The 23,968-nt window shown below is 44.7% G+C and overlaps 1 protein-coding gene across 1 annotated transcript in view; it reads left to right on the top strand.

Moving 5' to 3' along the window:
• Window positions 1–4,702: 4,702 nt before the first annotated feature.
• Window positions 4,703–23,968, top strand: part of TINAG (tubulointerstitial nephritis antigen) — a 100,113-nt gene continuing 80,847 nt past the window's right edge. The window contains exon 1 of the mRNA XM_075269541.1: window positions 4,703–5,084. Within this exon, the coding sequence (XP_075125642.1) occupies window positions 4,703–5,084 (382 nt within the window). The remainder of the gene's footprint in view (window positions 5,085–23,968) is intronic.

Here is a 23,968-nt window from a genome sequence, read left to right as displayed (position 1 = left end):
TTACACCACTCTACATTCACCACCCTGAGGTGCAATATAGCAGTGAAAAACCATATTTTTCGGACTATAAGACGCACTGGACTATAAGACGCACCTAGGTTTTAGAGGAGGAAAATAGGGAAAAAAATTTTTAAAGCAAAAAATGGTAAAATATTTAATATATGGGAGTTGTAGTTTTGCAACAGCTGCAAGGCCACATTGACAGGTGACCCTGCAGCTGTACGGGGACGCATAGAGTGTTTTTTTTTTTTTTTTTTTTTGCGGGGCCAGATGTACTTTTTAGTTATACCATTTTGGGGAATGTCTATTGCTTAGATCACCTTGTATTGAAAAAAAAACCCAGCGGTTTAGGATATATGATTTTCTACTGTTATATATATTCTAGGGAAAGGAGGTGATTTAGAACTTTTATTTATTTCATTTTTTTATTATATATTTTTAAAGTTTTTTTTTTTTTTTTTTTTACTATTTTATTCCCACCCCGGGGGCTTGAACCTGCGGTCACTTGATTGCAAGTCTCATAGACGGCAATACAACTGTATTGCCGTGTATGGAACATTCTGTCTATTAGTATTACGGCTGGTCATAGACCCAGCCGCAATACTAATATAGCAATGACAGGCCTTCATTAGGCTCCCGGCTGTCACCCGAACAGGTCGGCTCCTGCGATATCGCCACGCAGGAGCCGGCCTGCAACTTTACAGGTATGGGGCCGGTGGGGACCGGCCCCGGAGGAGAAGGGGCCGCCAACACAGACCCGGCATCCGCTGTACTAGAGAGGCAGATGCCGGCGAGGGATAGACGCCGGCACAGGTGCCGGGGCCTGAGACATCGTTGTGCTCCTCTGCCCTGCATGAAGCCAGCGGCGAGGAGGGACGGAGGAGCGGAATAGCATCACTCCTCCCGCTGCTGGCTTCATGCAGTGCCGAGGAGCGCAGCGATGTCTTAGGCCCCGGCACCTGCATCTATCCCTTGCCGGCATCTGCCTCTCTATTACAGCGGGCGCCATATTCAGACTATAAGACACACCCTTCTTTTCCCCCAAAATTTGTGGGGAAAAAAGTTCGTCTTATAGTCCGAAAAATACAGTGTATTTCACTGCTGTCTTACACTTGAGGGGTATCCATGTTCATGGATCCTCCATACATTTAGGTATATTGAGGAATCAGTGAAAACTGAGAAAAATAGAACATAGGTCTGTACAGTATAATAGCCATACAACATTAGTGTCCCAGCTCCCAGTTATCAGTTATACAGTGTATAGAGCTATCTGCCTCCAACTCAATGCATCATATAGTACAGCGATTAGATGCCAAACCAATAATTATGAATAGGCCAGAAAAAAAATCAAGGACAGCATCTTTAGGTAAACAGAAGATACAACGAATTCAATACAGTGATAACCTTCTGCAGTCCACATGAGAACTGAAACTTAGGAAGAGATTTTGTTTCAAGACAGAAACTATAGGAAAAACCAAAGTCAAATGAGATTTTACAATAATCTACATAAATATATTTATACTCTTGTAAATACCTTTGTTTTTATTATCAAGATTTGACATGGGAGTGGACATGAAAACCAAGAGGTAAAGTACAAATTCTCTTTGATTCTGAAACGGAAACACAGATAAACCTATGCCAATAGATTGCATGACATAAAACAGATTGGAGTTTAACTACTGCCTGGTCCAAAGAAACTCTGAAGAATTATACACAGTCCAGTCACATTAATGTGACCACCGCTTACTATTGACATCAACGTTAAATAACCAATCGCAGAAGGCCCATGTCATCAGCCATCTGGATGCACTCATCATTGTGGAAGGCACGATGGATTAACACAAGTATGAATCTATCCTTGCAGACCATGTTCACCCCTACATGTGAATTGTGTTTCCTCAGGATGATGGCATCTACCAGCAGGACAATGTGACGTGTCATAAGGCTCGCAGTGTACGTGTGTGGTTCGAGGAGCACCAGGATGAGTTTACCATACTCCCTTGGCCAGAAAATTCCCCGGACTTGAACCCAATCGAGAATCTGTGGGACCACCTCAATCGAGTTGTTTGCGCCATGGATGCTCAACCACGTAACCTAGCACAGCTGGCCACGACACTGGAGTCGGCACGGCTCAACATCCCAGTGAACATCATCACAACATCCCCTCTCTTCCTGCACGTCTCGCAGTGGTCCGCTCTGTGAAAGGTGGTTTTTCTGGATTTTGACAGGTGGTCACATTAATGTGACTGGACTGTGTCTATAATTCTTTGAGAAGTAGTACCTATAGAATAATATTTTTACTATAATTTGGGGTACTTACATAAAAAAATAAATGGTATAAGATGTTTTGATTGTAGTTGATTATAGATAGGTGTTTACTTCTATAGTTCAAGTTCATATAAACATCTATCTCTCAAATCTGGAATTGAAGGTCAACGTTGTCACCCATTCACATTAATCACATCAGAGAAATACCTTTCTAGAGACAGGAATTTCCTGCTGAAAATCATAAAATGCCAGTAGTATCACTATAAGGTTTTAACAAAAGTAATGGATGATACATTGTAAGTAGTGTCAAAGGTCATGTATATTGAAGAGCAATAATGGAAAGACACAGCACAAATTCATGTAGGAAGAAACGTTTACTCTCTAAATATATATCTTACTAATACTCCAAGACAGAAGTAGATGGGTCTTTGAAAAATGTCAATACAATTCTGTCGCTCTAGAGTATACCAGTAGTTCGATTTTTATTTAGTTACATGTATTTTGAGCTAAAAATAACCTTTGCAATCGGTTTTTATTAAACGTTTTAGATGTTTCAGTTGAATGTATTCCAATAATATCAAGCTACAGAGTTACATTCACTAGCAAATCTGACTGGCTATCTAATGGCTCAGGCCATGGTCTCTCTCTCAAGGATTTTCTTAGCTGATTTATGATAAAATCAAAGTAAATTTGTTTCCCAGAATACATACAAGTAAATACATAATGCAATTCAAAACAGTTTATAGTTCTTAAGGAAAATGGTCCATTTCAACTACCTCATTTTGGTATTATTTAGAAAGTACCCTGGAGCCAGAACACAGGCTTTGGTCAAGCGGTGGGTGGAGTTGTGAATTTAGGGTTCCACTGAGAGAGGAACAAAATTCCTCCTCCTCTTTCACACCGATGATGGCAGCAGGCTGCCCTGATGGCAACTGTGTCTCGTCATCGTCGTCACTGAGGGCCGATTGCTGGTCAACAACAACAACAACAGGAGATAACGGATGCTCCAGTGTTTGTGCATCAGGACACAGTAACTCATCTGTTACCTCTGGTGATTCAGGACGTAGTGGGACAGAGAGAGGGACAGTGAATGGACCCGAAAACAGCTCCTGGAAGGTGGAAAAGGTGGGATTATTTTGCTGGGGAGATTGGGCATGTTGTGAGTAAGGAGGACCAGACTGTTGGGCAGGAGGAGGAGTAGAGGTAGAGACTGACTGGCTGGTGGAGAATGTACTGGAAGCATTGTCCGCCATCCATTGTAACACCTCTACCTGGTGCTCGGGCCTGGTTAGGATTGTACCCTGCACCCTACTTAATGTGGCCATCAAGCCGGAGACTGTGGGGAAGCGCAATGCTTGCTGCCGCAGAGCAGTAGGCACAGTAGACACTGTTGGTTGAGCCCAACCTTGCTCCACATCTGCATTTCCACGTCCCCATCCTCAACCCCATCCTGCTTAAGCTGGTTTGCACATATATAGCAAGAAGTAACTGCTGTGGATTCCTGCTATTTTGTGGGGGGACACCCCTAACAAAAGCTGGTGTGCACGTATATAGCAACAAGTAACTGTTCTGTATCCCTGTTTTCCACCGTCCGGGGAAAGCTGGATTCCTGTCCCTGCAGTGTATAGCTCTGAGAAGAGCTGTTGTTTTTCTTCAGTTTTTCCCTGCCTATCTGAAGCTAATGCCTATCTAGCCCTCAGCAGATATGTTTCTCTCCCTATCTCTCACCGTGAAATGACACGAATATGGCGGTGGCCGTTCTTCTGAATGGGAGGTCACATGTTTTCGGCAGCCAATGGGTTTTTTCAGTTTTTTTTCACTTCCTCTGTTGTCGTAGTTCCTGTCCCACCTCCCCTGCACAGTTATTGGTGCAAAAAACGCGCCAAGGAAGGTGGGAGAGGATACAAATTTTTACTGCATATGCCGCGTGCTATTCGATTGGGTACGAATATCTTGAACGGCCTGATATTCGATCGAATACCTATTCTATTGAACGGTGTTCGCTCATCTCTACTAACAATGCCTGCACTATATATTTTATTATTACCTTTACAGAGAAAGAAAGCTTAGAGGGAATTAAAAGGATATTCCCATCACTTTAATATACCAGAGGAAATATTATGAAAACTGTGTCCATTGGTATATATCCATAGACTTAATACAGCTATTTTATTGTGCATACTGTATTTTAGTAAGTTTTAAGAATAATCTACTATTGAAGAATTTATTATATAGTTACAATTAGAGGTCCAAAGTCTATATCGTATTATTGTGTTTGCACATTTTAATAGCTTTTTCACATTTTGTAGCTGATCACTTGATAACACTAGTTAATTTTTAATCAAGATTACCTAACAAAGTTCACATTCAATAAGACTGTATGTCTCCTTGTAAATTCCAGTTCATATGGTATGCAGCGACGTTCCAAGTGAGGATGGGTAGTGTGTTTTATATTTATTTATTTTTCTTAACGATTTTTTATTTTAAAGAAGTTTTTTCTGAAAGACATCTTATGGTAAACCTCTATTCTGCAAAGGAAAATAAGCTGTTAAGGAGTGCCAGAGCAAAAAGATCACTGGATATAGACAGTTATTGCACCACTTATGGCTGTTGTGACAGTAGAAATGATGATTGCAACCTGTTTTATATTGGGAAAAATGCAACATGTTACTGTGACAGTTTTTGTGACCAGACACCATTGGGACATGTAGACTGTTGCCCAGATTTCTGGATTACTTGCGCCGGACAAAATTTGGAAGAACCTTCAACAACAAATGCTCCTTCTACATTATTCTCTGGAACGTCTGATAAAAAGGGTAAGGTGAAAACAGTATGAATACAACGCATGTCAATGAAGTTCACTTTATAGTTGCTGAGCTTGTGTGTGCATCAGACATAAAAGAACATCTGCATTGTCTGAATAAACATAGTAAATTGTAAACTATTACATTTTTTAACAATGTAAGAATACAAACAAAAGCCATAATAAGAAATAAGAGTAGTATAAGGCAATTGAATGGCATAGTCAAAAAAGGAAAAACAGTGTATTTATCTAAGCACAGGAATTACAGCTAAAACAGAGTACATTCAATAAAACAAAGAGTAGGGGGAACACAAGACAAGATACAATAAAGCAGGAAAAGCAAGGGGAGGGAAAAGACAATCATAAGCAACCTAGTGTCTCCAGCTGGTGAGGGAGGTTAAAAAAGGAGAGGATGATCTCTAGAGGTCAAATATCGTGAAGTGTCCAGAATGTATCCCAGGGTTGCCATATGGCCTGGAATCGATCCTCTTAGTCATTCAGTAGGGGAGTAGGATAGTCAAGTGTCCTATAGTTTCTCAATCTGGTATATAACTCCTCCAGAGAAGGGGGGCTGATGTAAGATAAGATAATCCTTTAATAGTCCCACAGTGGGGAAATTTCAGTATGTTTCAGCTGCATAGTAATACAGATACATGGTAATAAACAGTAAATATTACAGAAGTAGTAGACACACATATGCTGAGAAAGATATACTAGGAGTCCATAGCAGCTTAGGAACAGAGAAGAAAGGAGGAGGACATTCATAATCATTAGTACTCTGTGCGGAGTGATCTTCGCTTGGTCTGATGTAGATTATACAGCCTGGTCGCGGTTGGAAGGAAGGACTTGCGATAGCGCTCCTTCTCACACTTGGGGTGAAGCAGACGGTCACTTACAGTGCTGCCAAGTCCCATCAGGGTCCCATACATGGGGTGGGATTTGTTATCCCGCATGGAGGTCACCACAGACAGTATCCTTCTGTCACCCACCACCTGTACTGGGTCCAAGGGGCTCCCCAGGACAGAGCTGGCCCTCCTGATCAGCCTGTCAAGTCTATTTCTGTCCCTGGTTGATATACTGCTCCCCCAGCAGGCTACACCGAAAAAGATGGCTGAGGCAACCACAGAGTTGAAGAAGGCCCTAAGAAGTGTCCCCTGGACTCCGAAGGCCCTCAGCCTCCTGAGCAGGTAGAGTCTGCTGTGGCCCTTTCTGTGCAGCGCCTCCAGGTGATCAGCCCAGTCTAGTTTATTATTGAGGAGCACACCCAGATACTTATAGGTCCTGACTATCTCAATGCATGTCCCCTGGATCTCCACCGGGGTCGGAGCACCTCTCCGTTTACTAAAGTCCACCACCATCTCCTTGGTCTTCCCAGCATTAATCCTGAGCTGGTTCTGCTGGCACCATTCAACAAAATCCCGATTTAAGTCTCTGTATTCCCTATCGTCGCCATCAGTGATAAGGCCGACTATAGCAGAGTCATCGGAGTACTTCTGTAAGTAATAGCTGGAGGAGTTGTGCCTAAAGTCAGCAGTGTACAGTGTGAAGAGAAATGGGGCAAGAACTGTACCTTGTGGTGCCCCCGTACTAAGATACGTAATAGCAGTTCTACAGAGTTCTTCCATTATTTGTCAAGAGTAAATTTGAGGAGATATGTTCAAGGAAGAAGGAACTAAGGTCCAACACTTGCTGTATCAATGTTTGTACATGGCCCAGAAGGGCTAGATCAAAGGGCAGGACCAAAAAAGGTGAAAATTAGAGATGAGCGTATACATTTGATTGAGTAGATATTCGACCGAATATTAAGGTATTCGAGATATTTGATTCCAATAGAATTCCACGCGGTAAACGCAGCAAAAATTTGTATGCCCTCCCACCTTCCCTGGTGCTTTTTTTGCACCAATAACTGTGCAGGAAAGGTGGCACAGGAAGCAGGAAAACGTAGGCATCAAAAAAAAAAAATAGGAAAAAGTCATTGGCTGGCTAAATCAGGTGACCTCGGATTTATAAGAATAATGTTAGCCATATTCGTGTCAGATGCGTTTTGGTGAGATAGGGAGAGATTGTACTGAGGGTGAGAAAGTGATTGTAGCTTCTGATAGGCAGGAAAACATTCGTAAACAACAGCTATTTTCAGATCTACACTGCAGGAACAGTGTACATATACACTGCAAGGCTCAACTCACCCAAAGGGCAAAAAAACTCTGCTGGTGCAAGGCGCAACTCACTTAAAGGGCCTAACACTCCGCTGGTGCAAGGCTGAACTAACTTAAAGGGCCTAAAACTATGCTGGTAAAAGGCTCAAGTCACCTCAAAGGCCTCAATTTCTGCTGGTAACTCAGCTTAAGGGCCTCTAACTTAATTTGGAAGGGCTCAGTTAAGGGCAAGAAAAGTGAATTTTTGAAGGTCTTACCACATCACACACACACACACACACACACACACACACACACACACACACACTCACAATGACAGTTAAGAGTGGGGGCTGTTGGATTTCCCATTGCCTATGCCATCTGTGGTTGTCATGGGCAACGTGATATAAAAGGGGTGCATGCTAATGTTTCTTTAGCTTTAAATTTTTGTTTCTGTCCATGCTATTGTGGAGGAAAGAAGGTTTCCAAGTATTTTTCCAATTTTTTCAAATTTTTCCTCAGGAGGGTAGGCAGGGGTAGGCAGGATTAGGCAGTAAGCCAGATCAGGTGAAACACGTGTTGGAGCGTTGTCCATGCATCACTTGGTAAGGTTCTGGTATTAACTTTCTATTTGTATTTCCTATCCTTATAAGGGGTGTTTTACGTAGCCTTACATTCAATCTGGTTACCATAGTTTAGCCATTGGTCCACTATTATGTATTGTACATAAGATATTGGTGATTGTATATACTACTGGCACTATATCTTCAGTCCCCCCCCCCTTTTTTTCAGTAATTGTTCATATCATTTACCACACCTACCTGTATGCTGGTTTATTTTGGATGTGTTCTCCTTTGTCCCTTTTTCTATTTTTTGATTTACTTGTGTTTTTATGCATTCATTATTACTAAACTTTGTTATATTTTTATAAATTGTCTGGGTAGTCTTGCCTGTTTTTTTGGCAAATGTATTCACTTTCTTAGTGTCTACCTCTATTTTGTATGCCCTATGTTTATATTTGTGTATATAATTTCCTGGGGTGTCATTGTGGACTTGGTGACTCTCCTTAGTCGAATTATGATTTCCCCTGAAATGAGAATTTTTTCCCCATAGACTATAATTGGATTCGATATTCGGTTGAATAGTCGAATATTGAGAGGCTACCTAAAACGAATATCGAATATTTCACTACTCACTCATCTCTAGTGAAAATGTGGGTTTGACTGGCATTACACCACCAGCACATTTCAAGAGCAATAGCATTGAAAGAGTGGATAAGGGCTGGGGTGTTGTACCAGGGAAACAGCATCTTGCAAAAATTTTCTTTATATGTGATGCACTGAAAGGTCTTACTCCTGGACTCCTGGAAAATAGATTTGGCTAGATGACTAATCTGAAGGTATGAAAACTCACTACTAAAGGGAAATTAAATTTAGAATACAGATCTGCAAAGGGAAGAAGGAAGCACAACCTACAATCGATTATATCTGCAAATTGCAAGAGACCCCCTCAAACCAAAGGCCAGAGCCCTCTGACATAAACCTGGGAGGGTAATAAGGATGGAAGAGACAGGCAATCATAGAGGAGTGTGGGGAGGAAAGGGGGAAGGGGCGAGTTGTGAGGGCTGGACTATAGGAGGGAGTCAGGGTGTATCGGAGCCAACCATCATTTTTCTATATACAAAAGGAAAAGATTTTTTCAGCTCACCCTCATATGGAGTAGATTGGATTCCCAATCGTCCAACTGTGCACGGACACCGGTGGACTTGTCCAGCTGAGTCAACTCACAATCGCAGAAAAATCCAGCACAAAGTCGGACGAAGGATAAAATCACCTTTTATTTGAATTCATTAAAAGCCTCCATATAGGAACCATCTGTTCATTTCATCAGTGCATAGATGTAACTGCTACGCGTTTCGGGACCAAGCAGGTCCCTTCCCTGAAACGTGTAGCAGTTATATCTATGCACTGATGAAATGAACAGACGGTTCCTATATGGAGGCTTTTAATGAATTCAAATAAAAGGTGATTTTATCCTTCGTCCGACTTTGTGCTGGATTTTTCTGCGATAATTTTTCTATCTCTATCCACTTGTGGTATACTGGTAAAGTTATGTCTGGAATAGACTTTCCAAAGGCTATGCAAATGTATGCTTAGTTAAAAATGGGTTTTCCCAATGATAGAATCCCTTTAAACACAAGCTATTCACACACCGTTGAAATGAACCTACAATGCAAAGTGCATTGATTTCAAACACAAAATGTCAATTATTGCTATACTGTAGGTTCTCTGCTAGTTTTCAAACCCTTATTGTACCTCTTTAGACCTTAAGACAAACAAAGATTTTTCTATCAGATTTCTTATGAAGCATCAGAAAATAAATTTAGCACACACCATTGAATTCTGTATGTACAGACCAATTTTCTACTAGAAACTATGGGGGATATTTATCAATCCCTCTATGCCAATATGGCCTCGCTTGCTGGATTGTGTGAATATGGGTGGACATGGTCACAAAGCCAAGCTGGCCCAACATACTCATTATGATTGATACCAGCTTTCTGGCACGAGGTATAATGGAAATCTACATCAGTTCCTAACTGGCATAGATCTCTATTCTAGCGTATGGACATGCACCTGATTTATGAAGTCTTATGATACACCAGTCTAAATAAATTTGCCCCATCTTTTCTAGATGAGAATAAGTCATAGCATGCTGCACCCTACGCAGTCCATATGTCAGCACAATAAAGGCCATACAATTCCATACCTGCTACTATAGCTGTACAGCCTCTGTTACTGCTATACTGCGTATATAAGGCCTTACAGAATGAATTTCAATGAAACCAAAGCCATATTGAATGGCTGAAATTCTGAAACCATTACTCCTATGACTAATATGGCTTTCAATATGGGATCTATGTTTTAAGGTGTCAGCTTCATCAAGTTCTTCCGGTGTAAGAATATATAAAGAATTTGGGAAAGAGTTATTAACATTAATAACTAGAGATGAGCGAACACTAAAATGTTCGAGGTTCGAAATTCGATTCGAACAGCCGCTCAATGTTCGTGTGTTCGAACGGGTTTCGAACCCCATTATAGTCTATGGGGAACAGATACTCGTTAAGGGGGAAACCCAAATCCGTGTCTGGAGGGTCACCAAGTCCACTATGACACCCCAGGAAATGATGCCAACACCTCTGGAATGACACTGGGACAGCAGGGGAAGCATGTCTGGGGGCATCTAACACACCAAAGACCCTCTATTACCCCAACATCACAGCCTAACAACTACACACTTTACACACTCAATACCACCTCTCTGACAGTAGGAAAACACCTTGAAACATGTGTATTTGGCACTTGCAGTGAGGAGAGCTTGTCACCAGCAGTGAATTTGGCCCTTGTAGTAAGTTGAGGTTGGCACCAACATTTGTTTTGAAAATCAGGGTGGATTGAGCCTCTAACCAGCAGAGTTTGGGCAAATTCATGGTGGAGGGAGCCTCTAAAAACCCCAGTTTGGACCAATTCATGGTGGAGGCAGCCTCTAACCAGCCCAGTTTGGGCAAATTCATGGTGGAGGGAGCCTCTAAAAAACCCAGTTTGGACCAGTTCATGGTGGAGGGAGCCTCTAACCAGCCCAGTTTGGGCAAATTCATGGTGGAGGGAGCCTCTAACCAGCCCAGTTTGGACCAATTAATGGTGGAGGGAGCCTCTAACCAGCCCAGTTTGGACCAATTAATGGTGGAGGGAGCCTCTAACCACCCCAGTTTGGACCAATTCATGGTGGAGGGAGCCTCTAAACAGCCCAGTTTGGGCAAATTCATGGTGGAGGGAGCCTCTAAAAAACCCAGTTTGGACCAATTCATGGTGGAGGGAGCCTCTAACCAGCCCAGTTTGGACCAATTAATGGTGGAGGGAGCCTCTAAACAGCCAAGTTTGGACCAATTCATGGTGGAGGGAGCCTCTAAAAACCCCAGTTTGGACCAATTCATGGTGGAGGGAGCCTCTAACCAGCCCAGTTTGGGCAAATTCATGGTGGAGGGAGCCTCTAAACAGCCCAGTTTGGGCAAATTCATGGTGGAGGGAGCCTCTAACCAGCCCAGTTTGGACCAATTCATGGTGGAGGGAGCCTCTAACCAGCCCAGTTTGGACCAATTAATGGTGGAGGGAGCCTCTAAACAGCCCAGTTTGGGCAAATTCATGGTGGAGGGAGCCTCTAAAAAACCCAGTTTGGACCAATTCATGGTGGAGGGAGCCTCTAAACAGCCAAGTTTGGACCAATTCATGGTGGAGGGAGCCTCTAAACAGCCAAGTTTGGACCAATTCATGGTGAAGGGAGCCTCTAAAAACCCGTTTGGACCAATTCATGGTGGAGGGAGCCTCTAACCAGCCCAGTTTGGACCAATTAATGGTGGAGGGAGCCTCTAAACAGCCAAGTTTGGACCAATTCATGGTGGAGGGAGCCTCTAAAAACCCCAGTTTGGACCAATTCATGGTGGAGGGAGCCTCTAACCAGCCCAGTTTGGACCAATTAATGGTGGAGGGAGCCTCTAACCAGCCCAGTTTGGACCAATTAATGGTGGAGGGAGCCTCTAACCACCCCAGTTTGGACCAATTCATGGTGGAGGGAGCCTCTAAACAGCCAAGTTTGGACCAATTCATGGTGAAGGGAGCCTCTAAAAACCCGTTTGGACCAATTCATGGTGGAGGGAGCCTCTAACCAGCCCAGTTTGGGCAAATTCATGGTGGAGGGAGCCTCTAAACAGCCCAGTTTGGGCAAATTCATGGTGGAGGGAGCCTCTAACCAGCCCAGTTTGGACCAATTAATGGTGGAGGGAGCCTCTAAACAGCCAAGTTTGGACCAATTCATGGTGGAGGGAGCCTCTAACCAGCCCAGTTTGGACCAATTCATGGTGGAGGGAGCCTCTAAAAAACCCAGTTTGGACCAATTCATGGTGGAGGGAGCCTCTAAACAGCCCAGTTTGGGCAAATTCATGGTGGAGGGAGCCTCTAAAAAACCCAGTTTGGACCAATTCATGGTGGAGGGAGCCTCTAACCAGCCCAGTTTGGGCAAATTCATGGTGGAGGGAGCCTCTAAAAAACCCAGTTTGGACCAATTCATGGTGGAGGGAGCCTCTAAACAGCCCAGTTTGGGCAAATTCATGGTGGAGGGAGCCTCTAAAAAACCCAGTTTGGACCAATTCATGGTGGAGGGAGCCTCTAACCAGCCCAGTTTGGGCAAATTCATGGTGGAGGGAGCCTCTAAAAAACCCAGTTTGGACCAATTCATGGTGGAGGGAGCCTCTAAACAGCCCAGTTTGGGCAAATTCATGGTGGAGGGAGCCTCTAAAAAACCCAGTTTGGACCAATTCATGGTGGAGGGAGCCTCTAAACAGCCCAGTTTGGGCAAATTCATGGTGGAGGGAGCCTCTAAAAAACCCAGTTTGGACCAATTCATGGTGGAGGGAGCCTCTAACCAGCCCAGTTTGGACCAATTAATGGTGGAGGGAGCCTCTAAACAGCCAAGTTTGGACCAATTCATGGTGCAGGGAGCCTCTAACCAGCCCAGTTTGGACCAATTCATGGTGGAGGGAGCCTCTAAAAAACCCAGTTTGGACCAATTCATGGTGGAGGGAGCCTCTAAACAGCCCAGTTTGGGCAAATTCATGGTGGAGGGAGCCTCTAAAAAACCCAGTTTGGACCAATTCATGGTGGAGGGAGCCTCTAACCAGCCCAGTTTGGACCAATTAATGGTGGAGGGAGCCTCTAAACAGCCAAGTTTGGACCAATTCATGGTGGAGGGAGCCTCTAAAAACCCCAGTTTGGACCAATTCATGGTGGAGGGAGCCTCTAACCAGCCCAGTTTGGACCAATTAATGGTGGAGGGAGCCTCTAACCAGCCCAGTTTGGACCAATTAATGGTGGAGGGAGCCTCTAACCACCCCAGTTTGGACCAATTCATGGTGGAGGGAGCCTCTAAACAGCCAAGTTTGGACCAATTCATGGTGAAGGGAGCCTCTAAAAACCCGTTTGGACCAATTCATGGTGGAGGGAGCCTCTAACCAGCCCAGTTTGGGCAAATTCATGGTGGAGGGAGCCTCTAAACAGCCCAGTTTGGGCAAATTCATGGTGGAGGGAGCCTCTAACCAGCCCAGTTTGGACCAATTAATGGTGGAGGGAGCCTCTAACCAGCCCAGTTTGGACCAATTAATGGCGGAGGGAGCCTCTAACCACCCCAGTTTGGACCAATTCATGGTGGAGGGAGCCTCTAAACAGCCAAGTTTGGACCAATTCATGGTGGAGGGAGCCTCTAAAAACCCCAGTTTGGACCAATTCATGGTGGAGGGAGCCTCTAACCAGCCCAGTTTGGACCAATTAATGGTGGAGGGAGCCTCTAAACAGCCAAGTTTTGGGAAATTCATGGTGGAGGGAGCCTCTAACCAGCCCAGTTTGGACCAATTAATGGTGGAGGGAGCCTCTAACCAGCCCAGTTTGGACCAATTAATGGTGGAGGGAGCCTCTAACCAGCCCAGTTTGGACCAATTCATGGTGGAGGGAGCCTCTAACCAGCCCAGTTTGGACCAATTAATGGTGGAGGGAGCCTCTAAACAGCCAAGTTTGGACCAATTCATGGTGGAGGGAGCCTCTAAAAACCCCAGTTTGGACCAATTCATGGTGGAGGGAGCCTCTAACCAGCCCAGTTTGGACCAATTAATGGTGGAGGGAGCCTCTAACCAGCCCAGTTTGGACCAATTAATGGTGGAGGGAGCCTCTAACCACCCCAGTTTGGACCAATTCATGGTGGAGGGAGCCTCTAAACAGCCAAGTTTGGACCAATTCATGGTGAAGGGAGCCTCTAAAAACCCGTTTGGACCAATTCATGGTGGAGGGAGCCTCTAAACAGCCAAGTTTGGACCAATTCATGGTGAAGGGAGCCTCTAAAAACCCGTTTGGACCAATTCATGGTGGAGGGAGCCTCTAACCAGCCCAGTTTGGGCAAATTCATGGTGGAGGGAGCCTCTAAACAGCCCAGTTTGGGCAAATTCATGGTGGAGGGAGCCTCTAACCAGCCCAGTTTGGACCAATTAATGGTGGAGGGAGCCTCTAACCAGCCCAGTTTGGACCAATTAATGGTGGAGGGAGCCTCTAACCACCCCAGTTTGGACCAATTCATGGTGGAGGGAGCCTCTAAACAGCCAAGTTTTGGGAAATTCATGGTGGAGGGAGCCTCTAACCAGCCCAGTTTGGACCAATTAATGGTGGAGGGAGCCTCTAACCAGCCCAGTTTGGACCAATTAATGGTGGAGGGAGCCTCTAACCAGCCCAGTTTGGACCAATTAATGGTGGAGGGAGCCTCTAACCAGCCCAGTTTGGACCAATTCATGGTGGAGGGAGCCTCTAAACAGCCCAGTTTGGGCAAATTCATGGTGGAAGGAGCCTCTAACCAGCAGAGTTGTGGGAAAGCAGGGTGGAGGGAGCCTCTAACCAGCAGAGTTGGTGGAAATCAGGGTGGAGGGAGCCTCTAACCAGCAGAGTTGGGGGAAATCATGTTGGAGGGAGCCTAGTATTAGCAGAATTGTGCAACGCTTATGGTGGATGAGTATGAGGATGCGGAGGAATTGGAGAGGTTGAGTACAGACATGGAGTTTCATGTTGGGGTGCTTTACACAGGTGGGCACAAAAATGACGGCTCTACCCAGTGGTGGTTCATTTTTATCAAAGTGAGCCGGTCGGCACTCTCAGCTGACAGACGGGTGCGCTTGTCAGTGATGATGCCACCGGCTGCACTGAACACCCTCTCAGATAGGACGCTGGCGGCAGGACAGGACAGCACCTCCAAGGCATATAGGGCAAGTTCAAGCCACAGGTCCAACTTCGACACCCAATACGTGTAGGGCGCAGAGGGGTCGGAGAGGACAGGGCTGTGGTCGGAAAGGTATTCCCGCAACATGCGCCTATACTTCTCACGCCTGGTGACACTAGGACCCTCCGTGGCGGCACTTTGGCGAGGGGGTGCCATCAAGGTGTCCCAGACCTTAGACAGTGTGCCCCTCGTTTGTGTGGACCGGTGAGAACTTGGTTGCCTACTGGAGGAACTGCCCTCCCTGCCGCCAACGTCACATGCTGGAAACATCTCCATCATATTCTGCACCAATTGCCTGTGGCAAGCATTGATGCGATTGGCCCTCCCCTCTACCGGAATAAAAGACGAGATGTTGTTTTTATACCGGGGGTCAAGGATAGCAAAGATCCAGTACTGGTTGTCCTCCATGATTTTGACAATACGCTTGTCGGTTGTAAAGCACCCCAACATGAACTCAGCCATGTCTGCCACAGTGTTAGTTGGCATGACTCCTCTGGCCCCACCGGAAAGTTCAATCTCCATTTCCTCCTCATCCTCCATGTCTACCCATCCGCGCTGCAACAATGGGACGATTCGAAGTTGCCCGGAAGCCTCCTGTATCACCATCACATCATCGGACAACTCTTCTTCCTCCTCCTCCTCCTCCTCCTCCTCCTCCATTAAACGCAGTGAAGCGGACAGATGTGTGGACCTACTCTCCAGCTGTGACGGATCGGATGCTATCCCTAACTCCTCTGTGTGATCTGAGTTATCCCTGATGTCAATCAGGGATTCTCTCAGAACACACAAGAGCGGGATTGTAAGGCTCACCATCGCATCCTCAGAGCTCACCCTCCTTGTGGACTCCTCAAAGACCCGTAGGATGTCACAAAGGTCTCTCATCCATGGCCACTCATGGATGTGAAACTGAGGCAGCTGACTTTGTGGCACCCTAGGGTTTTGTAGCTGGTATTCCATCAAAGGTCTCTGCTGCTCAACCACTCTATTCAACATCTGAAACGTTGAGTTCCAGCGTGTGGGGACGTCGCACAAAAGCCGGTGTTGTGGCACATGCAGGCGTTGCTGGAGAGATTTTAAGCTAGCAGCGGCTACTGTCGACTTGCGAAAGTGGGCGCACATGCGCCGCACTTTCACCAGTAGCTCTGGAACATTGGGGTAGCTCTTTAGGAAACGTTGCACCACTAGGTTGAAGACGTGGGCCAGGCATGGAACATGTTGGAGTCCGGCAAGCTCCAGAGCTGCTACCAGGTTCCGGCCGTTATCACAAACGACCATGCCTGGGCCCAGGTGCAGCGGCTCAAACCATATTGCCGTCTCATCGAGGAGGGCATCCCTCACCTCGGAGGCAGTGTGCTGTCTGTCCCCCAAGCTGATCAGCTTCAGCACAGCCTGCTGACGTCTACCAACGCCAGTGCTGCAACGTTTCCAACTCGTAGCTGGGGTCAATCTAACAGCGGAGGAGGAGGCGGTGGCGGAGGAGGAGGCGGTGGCGGAGGAGGAGGCGGTAGAGGAGGAGGAGGAGGGGGGTGTTCTTCTCGTGTCCCTGCCAGGAATGTTAGGCGGGGAGACGAGGTACACCGGGCCAGTTTGGGAAGCAGTCCCAGCCTCAACTACATTCACCCAGTGTGCCGTCAGTGAAATGTAGCGTCCCTGTCCGCATGCACTTGTCCACGCGTCGGTGGTCAAGTGGACCTTTGTGCAAAGCGCGGAACTAAGGGCCCGCCTGATGTTGAGTGACACGTGCTGGTGCAAGGCGGGGACGGCACACCGGGAGAAGTAGTGACGGCTAGGGACGGCATAGCGAGGTGCCGCAGTTGCCATCAGGTCCAGGAAGGCGGGAGTTTCAACAAGCCGGAACGCCAACATCTCCTGGGCCAGCAGTTTAGCGATGTTGGCGTTCAAGGCTTGCGCGTGTGGGTGGTTAGCAGTGTATTTCTGCCGCCGCTCCAATGTCTGAGAGATGGTGGGTTGTTGTAAAGAAACGCCTGATGGTGCCTTTGATGGTGCAGGAGAAGGAGATAAGACAGGACCAGGGGAGGATGAGGTAGAAGTCAACAAAGTGGCGGAGGCAGATGAAGTGGTGTCCTGGCTCGTCCTCTGGAGTGCATCGCCAGCACAGTCAGCAGTGGCAGTGGCAGAGGCAGAGGCAGTGGCAGAGGCAGTGGCAGTGGCGTGAACGGCAGGCGGCCTTTGTCCTGCCGTTGCTGCCTGCCACTGATTCCAGTGCTTGGATTCCAAATGACGGCGCATTGAAGTGGTGGACAGGTTGCTCTTCTCAGAGCCCCTAATCAATTTCGAGAGGCAAATTGTGCAGACAACACTATATCTGTCCTCGGCGCATTCCTTGAAAAAACTCCACACCTTCGAGAAACGTGCCCTCGAGGTGGGAGTTTTTCGGGGCTGGGTACGAACTGGAACATCTTGGGAGATTCCGGGTGTGGCCTGGCTTCGCCTAAGCTGCTGACCTCTGCCTCTGCCTCTAGCTACCCTTTTTGGTGCTGCACCTGCCTCAACATCCACACTACTTTCCCCGCTTGACATCCCCCCTGTCCAGGTCGGGTCAGTGTCCTCATCATCCACCACTTCCTCTTCCAACTCCTGTCTCATCTCCTCCTCCCGCACAATGCGCCGGTCAACTGGATGCCCTGACGGCAACTGCGTCACATCATCGTCGATGAGGGTGGGTTGCTGGTCATCCACCACCAAATCGAACGGAGATGGAGGAGACTCTAGTGTTTGAGCATCTGGACACAGATGCTCCTCTGTTAGGTTCGTGGAATCGTGACGTGGAGAGGCAGGTTGAGGGACAATGAAAGGAGCGGAGAACAGCTCTGGGGAGCAGGGACAGTTTGGGTTATTGTTCTGTAAAGCTTCGGAATTTTGGGAGGAAGGAAGACAAGACTGTTGGGTAATAGGAGGAGAGGAGGCAGAGTCTGACTGGCTGCTGGACAATGTGCTGTAAGCGTTCTCTGACAGCCATTGCAAGACCTGTTCCTGGTTCTCGGGCCTACTAAGGTTTGTACCCTGCAGTTTAGTTAATGTGGCAAGCAACCCTGGCACTGTGGAGTGGCGCAATGCTTGCTGCCCCACAGGAGTAGGCACGGGACGCCCTGTGGCTTCACTGCTACCTTGCTCCCCAGAACCATTCCCCCGACCTCGCCCACGGCCTCGTCCACGTCCCTTTCCGGGAGCCTTGCGCATTTTGAATTCCTAGTTAGAAATTGGCACTGTATACCAGTAGTAAAAATTGTGGGTGCACGTAACCCCAATATATTCTTTGAATTCCCAGTCAGACACTGGCACTATATGGCAGTAGCAAGAAATGAGGGTATTTGTATTCCCAATATACTCTTTGAATTCCCAGTCAGACAATGGCACTGTATACCAGTAGTAAAAATTGTGGGTGCACGTAACCCCAATATATTCTTTGAATTCCCAGTCAGAAACTGGCACTATATGGCAGTAGCAAGAAATGAGGGTATTTGTATTCCCAATATACTCTTTGAATTCCCAGTCAGACAATGGCACTGTATACCAGTAGTAAAAATTGTGGGTGCACGTAACCCCAATATATTCTTTGAATTCCCAGTCAGACACTGGCACTATATGGCAGTAGCAAGAAATGAGGGTATTTGTATTCCCAATATATTCTTTGAATTCCCAGTCAGACAATGGCACTGTATACCAGTAGTAAAAATTGTGGGTGCACGTAACCCCAATATATTCTTTGAATTACCAGTCAGACACTGGCACTATATGGCAGTAGCAAGAAATGAGGGTATTTGTATTCCCAATATATTCTTTGAATTCCCAGTCAGACAATGGCACTGTATACCAGTAGTAAAAATTGTGGGTGCACGTAACCCCAATATATTCTTTGAATTACCAGTCAGAAACTGGCACTATATGGCAGTAGCAAGAAATGAGGGTATTTATAACCCCAATATATTCTTTGAATTCCCAGTCAGACAATGGCACTGTATACCAGTAGTAAAAATTGTGGGTGCACGTAACCCCAATATATTCTTTGAATTACCAGTCAGAAACTGGCACTATATGGCAGTAGCAAGAAATGAGGGTATTTATAACCCCAATATATTCTTTGAATTCCCAGTCAGACAATGGCACTGTATACCAGTAGTAAAAATTGTGGGTGCACGTAACCCCAATATATTCTTTGAATTCCCAGTCAGAAACTGGCACTATATGGCAGTAGCAAGAAATGAGGGTATTTGTATTCCCAATATACTCTTTGAATTCCCAGTCAGACAATGGCACTGTATACCAGTAGTAAAAATTGTGGGTGCACGTAACCCCAATATATTCTTTGAATTCCCAGTCAGAAACTGGCACTATATGGCAGTAGCAAGAAATGAGGGTATTTGTATTCCCAATATACTCTTTGAATTCCCAGTCAGACAATGGCACTGTATACCAGTAGTAAAAATTGTGGGTGCACGTAACCCCAATATATTCTTTGAATTCCCAGTCAGACACTGGCACTATATGGCAGTAGCAAGAAATGAGGGTATTTGTATTCCCAATATATTCTTTGAATTCCCAGTCAGACAATGGCACTGTATACCAGTAGTAAAAATTGTGGGTGCACGTAACCCCAATATATTCTTTGAATTACCAGTCAGACACTGGCACTATATGGCAGTAGCAAGAAATGAGGGTATTTGTATTCCCAATATACTCTTTGAATTCCCAGTCAGACAATGGCACTGTATACCAGTAGTAAAAATTGTGGGTGCACGTAACCCCAATATATTCTTTGAATTACCAGTCAGAAACTGGCACTATATGGCAGTAGCAAGAAATGAGGGTATTTATAACCCCAATATATTCTTTGAATTCCCAGTCAGACAATGGCACTGTATACCAGTAGTAAAAATTGTGGGTGCACGTAACCCCAATATATTCTTTGAATTACCAGTCAGAAACTGGCACTATATGGCAGTAGCAAGAAATGAGGGTATTTATAACCCCAATATATTCTTTGAATTCCCAGTCAGACAATGGCACTGTATACCAGTAGTAAAAATTGTGGGTGCACGTAACCCCAATATATTCTTTGAATTCCCAGTCAGAAACTGGCACTATATGGCAGTAGCAAGAAATGAGGGTATTTGTATTCCCAATATATTCTTTGAATTCCCAGTCAGACAATGGCACTGTATACCAGTAGTAAAAATTGTGGGTGCACGTAACCCCAATATATTCTTTGAATTACCAGTCAGACACTGGCACTATATGGCAGTAGCAAGAAATGAGGGTATTTGTATTCCCAATATACTCTTTGAATTCCCAGTCAGACAATGGCACTGTATACCAGTAGTAAAAATTGTGGGTGCACGTAACCCCAATATATTCTTTGAATTACCAGTCAGAAACTGGCACTATATGGCAGTAGCAAGAAATGAGGGTATTTATAACCCCAATATATTCTTTGAATTCCCAGTCAGACAATGGCACTGTATACCAGTAGTAAAAATTGTGGGTGCACGTAACCCCAATATATTCTTTGAATTACCAGTCAGAAACTGGCACTATATGGCAGTAGCAAGAAATGAGGGTATTTATAACCCCAATATATTCTTTGAATTCCCAGTCAGACAATGGCACTGTATACCAGTAGTAAAAATTGTGGGTGCACGTAACCCCAATATATTCTTTGAATTCCCAGTCAGAAACTGGCACTATATGGCAGTAGCAAGAAATGAGGGTATTTGTATTCCCAATATATTCTTTGAATTCCCAGTCAGACAATGGCACTGTATACCAGTAGTAAAAATTGTGGGTGCACGTAACCCCAATATATTCTTTGAATTACCAGTCAGAAACTGGCACTATATGGCAGTAGCAAGAAATGAGGGTATTTATAACCCCAATATATTCTTTGAATTCCCAGTCAGACAATGGCACTGTATACCAGTAGTAAAAATTGTGGGTGCACGTAACCCCAATATATTCTTTGAATTCCCAGTCAGAAACTGGCACTATATGGCAGTAGCAAGAAATGAGGGTATTTGTATTCCCAATATACTCTTTGAATTCCCAGTCAGACAATGGCACTGTATACCAGTAGTAAAAATTGTGGGTGCACGTAACCCCAATATATTCTTTGAATTACCAGTCAGAAACTGGCACTATATGGCAGTAGCAAGAAATGAGGGTATTTATAACCCCAATATATTCTTTGAATTCCCAGTCAGACAATGGCACTGTATACCAGTAGTAAAAATTGTGGGTGCACGTAACCCCAATATATTCTTTGAATTCCCAGTCAGAAACTGGCACTATATGGCAGTAGCAAGAAATGAGGGTATTTGTATTCCCAATATACTCTTTGAATTCCCAGTCAGACAATGGCACTGTATACCAGTAGTAAAAATTGTGGGTGCACGTAACCCCAATATATTCTTTGAATTACCAGTCAGAAACTGGCACTATATGGCAGTAGCAAGAAATGAGGGTATTTGTATTCCCAATATACTCTTTGAATTCCCAGTCAGACAATGGCACTGTATACCAGTAGTAAAAATTGTGGGTGCACGTAACCCCAATATATTCTTTGAATTACCAGTCAGAAACTGGCACTATATGGCAGTAGCAAGAAATGAGGGTATTTATAACCCCAATATATTCTTTGAATTCCCAGTCAGACAATGGCACTGTATACCAGTAGTAAAAATTGTGGGTGCACGTAACCCCAATATATTCTTTGAATTCCCAGTCAGAAACTGGCACTATATGGCAGTAGCAAGAAATGAGGGTATTTGTATTCCCAATATACTCTTTGAATTCCCAGTCAGACAATGGCACTGTATACCAGTAGTAAAAATTGTGGGTGCACGTAACCCCAATATATTCTTTGAATTCCCAGTCAGACACTGGCACTATATGGCAGTAGCAAGAAATGAGGGTATTTGTATTCCCAATATATTCTTTGAATTCCCAGTCAGACAATGGCACTGTATACCAGTAGTAAAAATTGTGGGTGCACGTAACCCCAATATATTCTTTGAATTACCAGTCAGAAACTGGCACTATATGGCAGTAGCAAGAAATGAGGGTATTTGTATTCCCAATATATTCTTTGAATTCCCAGTCAGACAATGGCACTGTATACCAGTAGTAAAAATTGTGGGTGTATATAGCCCCAATTCTATTGCTAGGGGACTTGCAGGGTATTTCTGGGGTGAAGGTGGGGGGGCACACCGTTGGAACGGGTATCGGGGTATATATCGGGTATACGGGAATACACTGACAGTGTATTCCATTCAGGATCCTGGGAAAGCTGGGTTGCGGCGATTGAGCCCGTCAGTGCCACGTTACACTGACAAGCTTCTCCCTGGAATTTAGCTCTTATAAGAGCTGTTGGTTGTCTTCTCCTTCCTATCCTAGCCTGTCCCTGCCTACCCAGAATCTAAGCCCTAGCTAGCTGGACGGAAACCTCCGTCCTCGGTGAATTGCAAGCTCAGAATGACGCGAACCTGGGCGGCGCTGTTCTTTTAAATTAGAGGTCACATGTTTTCGGCAGCCAATGGGTTTTGCCTACTTTTTTCAACGTCACCGGTGTCGTAGTTCCTGTCCCACCTACCCTGCGCTGTTATTGGAGCAAAAAAGGCGCCAGGGAAGGTGGGAGGGGAATCGAGTAATGGCGCACTTTACCACGCGGTGTTCGATTCGATTCGAACATGCCGAACAGCCTAATATCCGATCGAACATGAGTTCGATAGAACACTGTTCGCTCATCTCTATTAATAACTATATCCTGCCTCAAGCTTGTAACTAGATTTATTCAGTGCATTGTTTCATTACTTCTATTCTTCTTTGAATCAAATAAAAATTAAACTTATAAAGGATAAAAAATTTACACTGTCATTCGCGAATGCGTGCAATATAGTGCTTATTCTCCTCGGAGTCTTTCAAGCTTCATTATGTGATAATTATGACTCACAGCGGATTATTAGGCTTTTGTAATAAGAAATAAATGTCTGCTTTAGCAATGAAAACAAATCTGTAGAGACTGTGTGTGGTTTGTACATTCAATGTGTGATTTATATGCATTATAGTTCTGGAAGGAAATCTGCACCCAAGTGAATATTTTACTCTCCTCTGATGTCATACAGAGCTCCACTTATTAATATAAGAGTATCTCACCTATTGTATATCTTATAGCTCAGACATTTATATACTTTATCTCTTAGGCTCCATTCACATTACATTACAGCTCCATGTTTTCTATATACAATACGCCTGAAGTGATATACTGTCGTCCATTCTGTAAAAATCAAGTCATATGAGGTTTTTTTTTTTTTTTTTTCTTTTTTCTTTTGTTTTTAACATGAATGCCTATGGGTAACATAACCTACTGTATGTCTCTATTATTTAATATGTCAGAGAAGTATATGAGACAATATCCTTCATATATTATATATGCCTCAGGTGGAAGACTCTAGCTTAGGGAATAGAAACCTTCAGCATTATAGATGTTGTGAAACATTACTTCCCAGCATGCACACTTGCTCAGCTATTCTTGGAAGAGGAGCATGCTTGGAGTTGTAGTTTCTCAAGGACCAAAGGTTGCTGAAACCTGCTGTAGTGTGATGTGAACAGGGCCTTAGATATGCTGTCAGGGTTTCCATTACTCTTACTGGTGGTTTGAAGAAAATAGATGTATATAAACCTAGACTAGACATATTTCCTTAGAACATATTGTAACAGTAGTCAATGCTCAAGAGTTCATGCATTCTGTATTTAGTATATGAGTGATTTGATATTTAGTCTGTAAGCTATGCTTATGGGGTATTGCAATTTTTTTTCTTATTCTTTACAAATCTGTCAAGATCCAAAGGATGAAAACTCATTGTGAAAACCAAGGCATCAA

The sequence above is a fragment of the Leptodactylus fuscus genome, chromosome 3 (genome assembly GCF_031893055.1).
Source record: "Leptodactylus fuscus isolate aLepFus1 chromosome 3, aLepFus1.hap2, whole genome shotgun sequence".
Classification (NCBI taxonomy): Eukaryota; Metazoa; Chordata; class Amphibia; order Anura; family Leptodactylidae; genus Leptodactylus; species Leptodactylus fuscus.
Note: the sequence above shows the minus strand (reverse complement) of the source record. Positions and strands in the feature narration are given on the sequence as shown.